The sequence below is a fragment of the Fundulus heteroclitus genome, unplaced genomic scaffold, assembly GCF_011125445.2.
Source record: "Fundulus heteroclitus isolate FHET01 unplaced genomic scaffold, MU-UCD_Fhet_4.1 scaffold_85, whole genome shotgun sequence".
In the NCBI taxonomy this organism is placed as follows: Eukaryota; Metazoa; Chordata; class Actinopteri; order Cyprinodontiformes; family Fundulidae; genus Fundulus; species Fundulus heteroclitus.
The window spans coordinates 976,196-987,378 of record NW_023397307.1 but is presented as its reverse complement, the minus strand read 5'-3'; the positions used below and the strand labels follow the sequence as shown (position 1 = coordinate 987,378).

The 11,183-nt window shown below is 39.5% G+C and overlaps 1 protein-coding gene across 1 annotated transcript; it reads right to left on the bottom strand.

Annotated features, from left to right (window-relative positions):
• Window positions 1–5,471: 5,471 nt before the first annotated feature.
• Window positions 5,472–9,160, bottom strand: LOC118562275 (proton channel OTOP2-like). Its single transcript, XM_036134545.1, has 7 exons — window positions 9,157–9,160; window positions 8,269–8,529; window positions 8,035–8,171; window positions 7,898–7,956; window positions 6,913–7,055; window positions 5,969–6,819; window positions 5,472–5,885 (listed from the first exon to the last, which is right to left on the bottom strand). The coding sequence occupies exons 1-7, from the start codon at window positions 9,158–9,160 to the stop codon at window positions 5,715–5,717; spliced, it is 1,626 nt and encodes a 541-aa protein (XP_035990438.1). The 3' UTR covers window positions 5,472–5,714.
• Window positions 9,161–11,183: the final 2,023 nt, after the last annotated feature.

The following is an 11,183-nucleotide window of genomic DNA, read 5'->3' as shown; positions in this document are numbered from 1 at the left end:
CGCCTTTAAAAAGCTTGTGTACGCACAAAATGGGCCTGAAACGTGTGAATCACCATTTCCACGCAAAATTCAGATCTAGAATAAAAAATAACTTGTGGGGAAAATGTTCGGTCCTCACAGCAGCTCTGACCCAGGCTGACGCTCATTTTGAAAACGGAGGAAATTGGCGACACAGATGGTAAAGTGGTGAGTTGCAGCCAAACTGCGTCATGATTCCTCTCAGACGTTCAATTTCACTCCATATCAGATTTTAATCATAGATCAACTTCATCGTTAGCCTTTAAAACCACAAAAAGGACCTTTAAATAAATAAAATAAAAATGCCCATAAGCCAACTTAAATCTTAACATTTTATCAGGGTTTTCTACCATCAATTTCCCCGATTATTACCAGGGTGACGTTTTCCATAGATTACAAGATTATTGTGAAAAGGTGTGCAGCAATTAATTTCTGTAAATGGTCAAACACACTCATGCGTAATGCTGAGGATGCATTGGTACTGTTGGAAGACCTTGGATGAGGGAGAATTAGGAGGAAACACATTTTCAAGGTTAAAATATTTCCTAACCAATGATGATGACTGGCCTATATACCGCTTTAGACTCTGAGCTTTACATTCTGCCATACCCTGCAGGGGAAAGAGGCTACACCCGCCTCCAGGTGCTGAAAGGCAGCTCTCCAACCCCAGAGAGCAGAAAAGGTGACCATGCAGCACTCAGCGTCCATCGGCTAACTAAAATGTTTTTTCTTTTTTTGGTGTTCATTTATATTTCTTCATTTCTGGTGGGGGTGGGCAGTATGTATTTATTTGTTCTGTTCTTTTACAGCACTCAGAGTTTGAATTGTCTTGTTACTAAAAATGTGCTACAAATAAAAATGTCTTGTCAACTGGTCACTAGGCAAGGCAAAGTTATTTGTAGAGCATTTTAGTACAAAGACTAAAACAGATTAAAAATAAGTTGGAATAAAATGTAGAAAAACTTTAAACAAAATAAAACATGGCATAATAGAAACTAAAAGCAAATATTAAAATCAGTTCGACTACAAACTTGAACTAGTGATGTTTCAGTAAAACAGTTTAACTAGAACAGTCAAAGGAAATTCTAAACAAATGTGTTTTTAATCTTGATTTAAAGGAACTCAGGCTTTCAGCACTTTTACAGTTTTCTGGGAGTTTGTTCCAGATCAGTGGAGCATAGGAACTAAATGCTGCTTCTCCATGTCTGGTTCTGGTTCTGGTTCTGCAGAGCAGGCTGGAGCCAGAAGACCTTAGTGGTCTGGAGGGTTGATGCCCTGATAACAAGTCTGTGATGTATTTAGGTGCTAAACCATTCAGGGATTTAGTTTTTTCTCAGCGATTTTGTCCCATGGAGTGACCAACTCTATCTGTAACTTTGATCTCTGCAGAAGCCAAAGGTGACATCAGCGTCATTAATTGGTCTCTCAAAGTTCTCCTTAGTGCGTGGATGGCTCTTTGTCCTGTGTGTCTCTATGTTGCCCTGCAATAGACTGGCGAGAGGCGGAGTACACCCCGGAAAGGGTGTACCCCACCTCTCGCCCATTGATAGCTGCAGATAGACACCAGCACTCCATGCGATCCTATGAGGGATAAGCTTGTATAGATAATGAATGGATGGATCGACCTGGGTCAGGAGCTGTCCAAGACATTACTGAAACTGAAGGGATTGTGGGGACCCTTCATCATCATGAAAGGAATGTGACACAAATGCAAATAATTTTGGTCAAGGGAGCATATAGATTGGTCTCTGGTACTGAGAAAGAATGTGAAGTGGTCTGAAGCAACTAGATGCTGGTGAAAATGGTCATTCCAAAAAAGTTAAAAACAAAACAACTGGACTTTTGTCCAAAGTTTGAAAATGTTTCGCTTCCTATCCTGGAAGCTTTCTCAACTGAAAAAGTCTGGAGTAGTGTGGAGTTACAAGCTTTATACTACTGTCCAACAAAGACCTTGTAATGACTTAGATAACATGCAAATTGAACTGAAACAGCTTCACCCCCTTAGTAATGAACAGTCCTCATTACTAAGGGGGTGCAATAGGGAAATGCAATAAATAATAATCAATTATAATAATCAATAATAATCAAGCTAGGTATATTAAAGTGCATTTGTTTGACAAATAATTCTAACACGGTTAATACTTTAACCATGATGTTTGTTGCCACCTTGTGGACAAATTTTTACCTGGAGTGTCCCCTTCCCCCTCCTACTAAATTAGATTTATCCAATGTTATTACTAAAAGAGCCCCTAGCTGAAATATTCTGAAATAACAGGGTGCCTGTACAAATTTGACACATATTTTGGACAAACCCAAAAACAAAACAAACATTCTCAAAAATGCTATTTGTAGATAATTATTTTATTTTTATAGTTAGAAACATATCATAATTTGATCATATAGCAAACTATAATAAACTTTCACAAAGAAACATACAGTTTGGTCAAAAAACATTTTTATATTTATACAGTTTTACATTTACACGTCCTCAAGCTACCAAATGTTTTTACAAAAAAACGCTTAAGCTTTCATTTTTATCCTCATTATAATCTGACACTGAATTTCCTCAGAACCACCACATGTGAAGGAACAGAAAGAAGACCCTCTACCTTATCAAGCGAATATAATGGATCCCTTCGATTCTGAAACTGTTTTTGTCTGAAGGTTTCCTGTTCAGTTTCAGGTTTTCTGTTTCCTTCGTTGCCTTTTTAGGAGAAGAAAAACAAAGAGGGTCAGAATGGGTTGGACCATATTCCAAGTAAATATAAGAACGCTATTTCTCATACCTCTTTGAAATTTTTTCTATGAAAATTCCACACCTGGTTTAGTTAATGTGTTTGTTACTATTAATTCCATGTAGGTTTGTTTAATAAACAAATAAAAATAACCACAAACCCTATTACTAAGTATTATTTTACTAACCTTCACAGTCCAGAAGTCGCACAACAGCAAGAGGATGATGGTGACCATGCAGACAATAAAGCCAACACTGAGAAATTCACATAGTAAATAAACAAAGATGGTGCATGTCCGGATGAAGAGGTGGATCATTTTTTGTTTCAAAGATCCGCTTGGTAATGATAATGTAATGATAGGGTGTAAACACACACACACATCCTTGGTTTAAATACAGAGGACCGTGCCTTGACTTCCTTTCCTTTTCAATCCTATCTATGAGTTTACTCTGACCTTAACCCTAAACCTAACCTTTTCCAGTATAAACCTAATCCTAACCTAAACCTAACTGACACCTTAATCCTAACTCCTAACTCTAGCCCAAAAAATGCGGGGACCAAAAAGAAGGGTTACATCAATGTCCTCACGTTACAATTAAAATGCTAAATTTTTCCTCACTGAGCAGCAAGTACACATACAAACAATTTCACCTAATGTTAGATCATTTTAGCCTAAAGGTTTCGTCCTCCTCACCAAAAAAAGGAGACTCTTGAGAGTCCTGGAAAATAGAACGCACAACAAAATCCACCAGAAAGATTAACAAGAATCTTGCTGCCGACTCTAAGCACGCATTTTTGTCTATTTTAGATATTAACGAAAATGTGACTGAAATATGCAATACGCTCCTAAATGCGACAAAAAAATATAACTATTAAAAGAAAATCACCAGTTGATGCATTTCTGACGCAGGATTTTACCTGGTGGCGTGGAAGGACCCAGAGAGAGGGTGGCCGTCAGTTTGCCTGAGTTAAATCTAAATGTGTACTATAGTTTCAGCCATGTGTTGCCTTTGAAAATAAGCCACTAACGTAACATCGGTTTATGAAAAAAAGTGTTGGCATGATCCATATAAGTCATTTTATAATTAAAAGTAACTTTGTGGAACAGTTATGTCACAACTGTTATAATAAATGTGATGAAATTGATACAGGTAGAATAATATTGTTATGTCTGTCATGGTGTTTTCGTGTTTGGCCAACGTGCAGAACACACTCGTCAGTCAGGAGAATGGTTAAGATGTTTGTTTAGGCTATGGGCTGTACAGGGTGGAGCATGGGCAGTGTTATGACGTAGAAGGCAAAAGGGAGTGCGGGAGACAGGGAAGCACGCAGGAGAGTCTTTCCACTTAAAGATTTCATGCATCATTTGCAACTACTTAGGCATATTTAGTCACATTGACTCAATTGTTTCAGGTCCTACCCTGCTAACATGAAGCAATTGTGCTAAAGTAACTATGCTTAAGTAGATGGAAATGTGCATATATTTTTTTCAGTGAACAGCAGTGTATGTAATACTTATCTATCAAGAAAACAATATTTACCACATCAGACGTTTCATTATCAACACCATCAACATAGTACACATGATGGGTGATTGAAAACTGTAGAATATTTAGTTATTTTCAACATAACCCTTCTTTGATGTCTCTCCAGAATGTACTTGCGATAGGACAAGTAAAAAAGGTGTTCAGGGGAATCAGCAGAAAAACGGCAGAAGGCAAATCCAGTGACAATGAAGAAAATGGAAGGAAAAAAAATTAGGATTGAAGTTGGTAAATAAACAAACCAATAAGCATTTGCTTAAGCAACACGCCCACACTGTCGGACCTCCCAGAGGGGCGTGTGTGGGCGTTCCAATAGGGGCGTGATTGTTGCTGGTTGTCTCTGCAGTTATACCCTTTGGGGAAAAAAAATCTGCTCCCAAGCCTAGTGCCTCAAAACGAAAGACAAATATGTGTGTGGGGCATTCAAAACTCAGACTGTCTGCCTTACGCCAGACGCGTGGTCACCCTACCGTAATCCGTTATTATTGTGTTCTTTCCTCCGTTATTGCAGTTTTGCAGTTGTTGTGTACCTCTGCAAGATTTTGCAATGTATGCTTTGTTTAATAAAAAATAATGGAAATAAGAATAAAACAAAACAATGGGAGGATGACGTCACACCCGGTAATGACGTGCAGTAGGGACGCCCACACAGCGCTGCGGTTATTCCTTACTCAAAGGGGTCAGAGCCGGCTGAAGCCTGAGTGGCGTTGCCTGCTGAGTCCTAACAATGTCATTCTTTATTTTTTTCTATAGGTTTATATTTTTTTCTTAAATCCGCCATTGCTGGCAACACTTTCCATTGTTCTTTTATAGATTATGAACGTAAAGGTTTTGTGAGCCCAGTTTTTCAAGCTTGCTCTTTGGGTATTATAGTGACACTTTTGTACCACCAGGGGGCTCCGTTAAGCACATACCCGTTTGTTCCTTGAGAAGGCATAAGATTTAAGATGAATGAGATATTTTCTATTCTATGACTTTAGTTTTGATATAATGCCTAGTTATATTATTGTGGGACCAACTGGATAATTTTTCAAAACTAAAATTCACGTTATTAAATCTGGGTCAATTATGTATATACATTTATTTATTATTTTTAGAACTAATAATAATAATATTTAATAATAATAATAATAACATTGGCTTGGACTTAGATTCCTCTTTTTTATTGCTTGCAAACAGATATTACTGTGTAAACTGGATTGCACAAGATAAGCTTTACAAGACATTTAAATTGCAAAAATAAAGTTTTAATATATTTACATTGTTGCATAAACATACTACTAAATAAAAAATAGAAAAAAATAAAACAAGTTATTCAGTTTCTCCTTGACAAAAAAATACAAATCAAAAAATGCTCCACAAAACAGTTAAAAATGCCAGTTTACAACTTTCTGTACCCTCTTTTCCATGTGCTTATTTACAACTTCTGGTAGACTTCAAATAAACTGGCAACGGAGTGCATTCGGTAAAAGATGCCAAAAGGAAGGCCCACATTCACAACAGCAGCCCACATGCTGAACTGGTAGAACTGTGTTTCAGTGTCGTGATCAAACTGGGGACGAGCACCAAAGGCTGGCATTATCCACAGCTGTGAAATACAAAAAGAAGAGGCTTAGCGTCCGGGAAGTTGGCTGCTGTGAATGTGAGAGAGAACGGGAGAAAGATACTTACTATGACGTTACCCAGTAGCAGGAACGCGCAGACCTCTCTCAACACTCGCCTCTTCCACAGCTGTTTGTGTCTGTCTTCCTCTGCTCTACTGTTGCCACGTGCTTCAGTGTCAGGGTTGGGTTTTTGGTCTAAGTCTCTAACTTGTAATCCGCTTCCATCTTTGCTGGACTCCGCCGCATATGGATTTGCAACCACTGTGTCAGGTTCAGCCTCATGAAAGGGCTCCCGGTGCAGGCCCACAATTATGAAAAAGTTCTGTAGGCCGAGCTGGAGTACCATCAGTATGCCCCAACTCAAGTTGAGCCTGTTCAGGTGGCCCTTGGCCCCAGTTGCAACCATGGCAATAATGGAGAAATAACTAACAATGAATTTCCCCAGTGAGGCACCCACCAGCAGCCCCACGTCCAGACTCTGGGTGGGGTTCTTCTCCGAGATGTGCTCCCTGTGGTCCACCATGAAGATAGCGCTTCCGACGATGGTGCAGACACACATCGTGGTCGCAATGACTATGTTCATGACAAAGTGCATCATCAATGCTGTGTCATGGCTTTCTTTGTCAGAGAAATTCGTTTTCATATCGATTTCATACACAACGAAGGTCGCGATGCCTGCTGCCATGAGGAGGATGCCCAAAACGAGGCCAATGACCACATCCTTGAGGCTGAATCTGGCGTGGTGGTGGTGGTGGTTGCTTTCGGGCGCCGCTCGGCCCACATTCTTCCACATGACGAACGCCATGGTGGAGGCAAAGAGGCTGTACTCGATGTTGAAGGGGTACAGGTAGTAATAGGCATCCTTGAAGATGTCACAGGAAGTGTGGCTGCACGTACACTGGTCATCTCCATAACTGGCTGTAAGACCACAAATCATATAACACGATATAAAAGTGTTCCATTGTTTCTGCATATTGACTGCAACAATCAGCTTTCATTTGCTGAGCCTACCGCTCTTGATGTACTGTTGCCGTCGTGAGAGCTTAGCGTGGTCGGTTGAGAACTCAGGAGAAATTGTTTGGTGAAGGGACTCCTCTGTAACTTCAGTCATCCATAAAACAAGGTTTGTGGAGAGGGTGAGCATCAGTCCGCAGCTAAAATATGAAAAAAGGGGAAAGATTAACAATGATCAAGCTGAGTGGCACCAACCCATCTGCCAAGTTTTCCTTTGACTGAGATTGACTGGCAATCTGTAGGCCACATCCAGAAAAACCTGAATCATTCAATATTAAATTAATGTAACACCAAACAGTGAGCATTTTAATGTACCTTATTTAGTATTTTCTAAAAAATACTATGATGTTTAAATAGTTGATTTATGCATAAATGAGGTATTTAATGTACTCCTTTCATATACTGTTTGAAACCCACTGCTTCTATTAGGGCACCTAAAGCAGTTTTCTTTTTTTTATGTTATAATCCTCAGACAAATAAGCAACGACTTCACAATCAATCAAAATCACCCAGATATAACTTGATCAGCCCATTTTTAATTATTACAAAACAAAGACAAAGAATCTGTCTCGCAAAAATAGCTGTTAAACAAAAGGTTATTATGTGGGCTACTGGACTAGGATGAGCTTCTTGTAAAGGCCCATTTGGGTGTGGCACATAAACCAGCATTGGCAAAACCACATGGGCACGCCATAGAGGCCTTACTTGTGTCCTCAATGTGTATTTTTTATCACCACATCGGTGCTAAATTCACCTTATCTCCCAAGTTGTGTTGATTTCCCACATACAATATTAATTCAACTGACATTTGGCCACAATGAGACCTGAGATCCAATTTTTAGGCCATTTCCTATATTCCTCTGGACCCGATTTGTAAATGTTGGTTTAGAAGACACAACTTGAACTTTTATTTCTCTTAGGCTACCCATGTGTTTGGGGACAGAAAGTTGGCAGATAATATGCATACACCTTAAAAGCTTACCGTGAAAGGTTCTTTTGGACCTGCACACAGTCCCTTGAATGGATCCAGAAAAAGTATGTCTACAAGTGCAATATGCAAAATATCAATATTTTTCAAACATCAGGACTGAAGAACATTAAACAATATTTGATTTCTACCTGTACGAGAACAAAGACAACTTGCACCACAGGGAATGCAACTTTAATGGCTGAATCACAGTGGAGGTACCCCACATAGCTGACTATCTTAAAGATGTCCATGATGATACTGAGGATTCCAAAGAGCAGAAGTCCACCTGAAGGACAACCAACATTTAGAGAAGCAGACAATTATCTATTTGTCCAAATAATACTCCTTACATTAGTTGTTTAATTGTTAAAATTGTACTTTACCTCTGAGCCAAATGGGTCCCGCATGTCTATCCTTGAAGACAGAAACATTTCCTGCCCTGGAATTGTAGGTGAAATAGACCATCCAGATCGAGGTGAGCAGAAAGAGGAAGATGAGGAAACTCTGCAGGTCCAGGCTGCTGATTTTGACAATCTCTGAAGTGCCCGCGCTGACAAAGGCGCAACCCAGGATCAGGATGTTCAGACAGATGAATGCAGAAAGCATCCACCCCCAGTTTTTGCCCCTGTCCCACGCCATCTCAGCTGAAGAGGTGTCCAGAATTTTTTTTAAAGAAAACTAACTTAAGAGACCTGAGTTATGTTATTAAATAATGACAAAGAATGAACTCAAGTGACCAGTAAAATGACCAAAATAAATATACCAAATAAATAAATAAAATAGCCTATTTAGGTGGGAATAGTACACTAGTAACCTCTCAGGTTTCATAATTGAGAGGCTGACGCAGGGCTGAGTTTCGAGGTTGTGGCGTGGGAAGACGCAGATGGCAGCTCATTCAAAATCTGTATATTATACTGTATATTATTATTTTTACCCATAAATCATGTCCGTCCAGTAATTTAGCACCATCTTGTTTGTTTGTTTGTATACATACATACATACACACACACACACATATACATATATATATATATATATATATATATATATATATATATATATATATATATATATATACTCAGTCAGATCTTTTAGAAATCAGGGTGTTTAATGTACTTTTCTCTGCTTCCATCCCTGCTACCCATAAGCACATATTGTGTTTATGCTGGAAAAATTGTAACTGTAAAGCATGAGGATTATCTATCAGACAATCTTACTTATGGAAGGTAATTCCCCAGGATCTGGTTCTTAGTGTCCTTTTATCTGCGCACCCATAAGCGGAGTAAAAGTCGGGCTTCCTGAGACGTAGCTCTGGAAGTTTGCTTACTTTCAATAGAAAATCGAAATTATTTATTAAGTAAGACAAAAATTTAATTCAATCAATTGGTCCCATGTAGCCCCTAAAGAGGTGACGTTTTCAGTCAGTTGATTCATCTGGAAATCGGGTGAGAATTCACCGGATTCAGAGTGTCTGAAAACATAAAGTACCACTTTCACGTGTATTCTCTCTGAGCGCAGCTCGGTCTGACCTAAGATGGCCGCTCTGTCGGCACGCCTCTCACCCGACGACGGGGCGTCTACGTATACATGTCTGTGCTCACGTTCACACAGGCGCAGCCTTTATCTCTGTTTATTTTTCCATTAACAACTCATATCATGTAAGTATGTACAAAAAGAAACTAATTTAATTTATTTTCTCTTTTAAAAGTTTATGATTCAAGAATGTTCTTTTGCTATTGATTATTTGCTAATATAAAAATAAATTGTATTATCTTGAGTGAAACAGACTATCGAAACACAATCTGTTGAAAAAGCATCCAATTAAGCTCAGTGTAATGTCATTATGAAGACCTTTTTCAAAACGTGGAAATAATCTGTAACTGATAAATATACAACGGGTATTGAAATGTTCAGCTAGCTTCTGATTTTACGGCAGATATATTGTGTCTTTCTAGTGACATAGCTGGTCTACTTCTACCCTGAACAGGAAGTCCTTATAGATTATTTTAAGTTTATGGGTATGATGTGAAATATATGGTGTGGTGGTGAAGATTCTCAGTCATCCTGGTCATGATCAATCTAAAAAAGGTTAAAAAAAAATAAAACTGGATTTCTTTTCTGAAGCTGAAGGCGTTCTGTTTCCCATCCTGGAGTTCCAAGCTTTACAGACCTGCAGACGAGGCCTTTTTAGAGCTTAGATTCACCTGGAACTGGTCGCCCCAACAATGGAGAGTCGTTAGGCTCATCGTTAGCCTGACTCACAGGAGAAATGTTGTGGTCACATGTGTGGAGGAAAGATAAGATAAGAGACTTTATTGATCTCACAATGGAGAAATTCACGTGTCACATCGGCTCAATGATCAAAAGAAGGTGCCAAAAGGAGGAAAAGGTGCATGAGGTATATGACCCGTCGCTCTGACCTCTGTGGTTATGAAGTCCTTTGAGCGCCTCGTGCTTTCACACCTGAAAGAAATCACCGACCCCCTCCTGGACCCCCTACAGTTTGCCTACAGAGCCAACAGGTCTGCAGACAACGCTGTCAATTTGGCCCTTCACTACATCCTCCAGCACCTGGACTCTGCAGGAACCTACGCCAGGATCCTGGTTGTGGATTTCAGCTCTGCCTTCGACACAATCATCCCAGCTCTGCTTCAGGAGAAGCTCTCCCAGCTGAATGTGCCCGACTCCACCTGCAGGTGGATCACAGACTTCCTGTCTGACAGGAAGCAGCACGTGAAGCTGGGAAAACTAGGAGGTTATGACACCACAAAAATATGTAACTATTGAATACAATGGTTACATTCAGACTTCAGTAATGGTGCCAGCTGCAGGACTGAACGGGAAATTTACGAGAGCCTTGTAGAGCAGATAATGCTTTTTAAAAAGCTTTAAATAGATTGCATTTAACGGCCGAGTGTCAGAAAGCACATGTCTGTGGCAGACTGAATGTAGAAATGTAGAAAGGGGGGTTAGTCCAGCCCCCTTTTGGAGCCGTGTGTGTGATGAAAGACATGTTCCCAGGGTAAACGGACAGACACAACTTACAATTCATGGAAGATAAGATAAGATTGGGCTATCCGTGTCGTTGATAAAACTTGTAAGTTGTCTCCCATTTGGAATTCCAAATTGTAATAAATATGTGTTTTAACTGTTTCTGCCTTTGATTATTTGTGTCCTCTCTTGCTGCCAAATCATCGAACCAGATGGGTGAGACGGGCCGTGGTAATTTGGAGTAGGAACGGGCCCAGAGTTTTATCAGTGGACAGAAACAATGTCTCACTTTAATACTTAAAGTCTT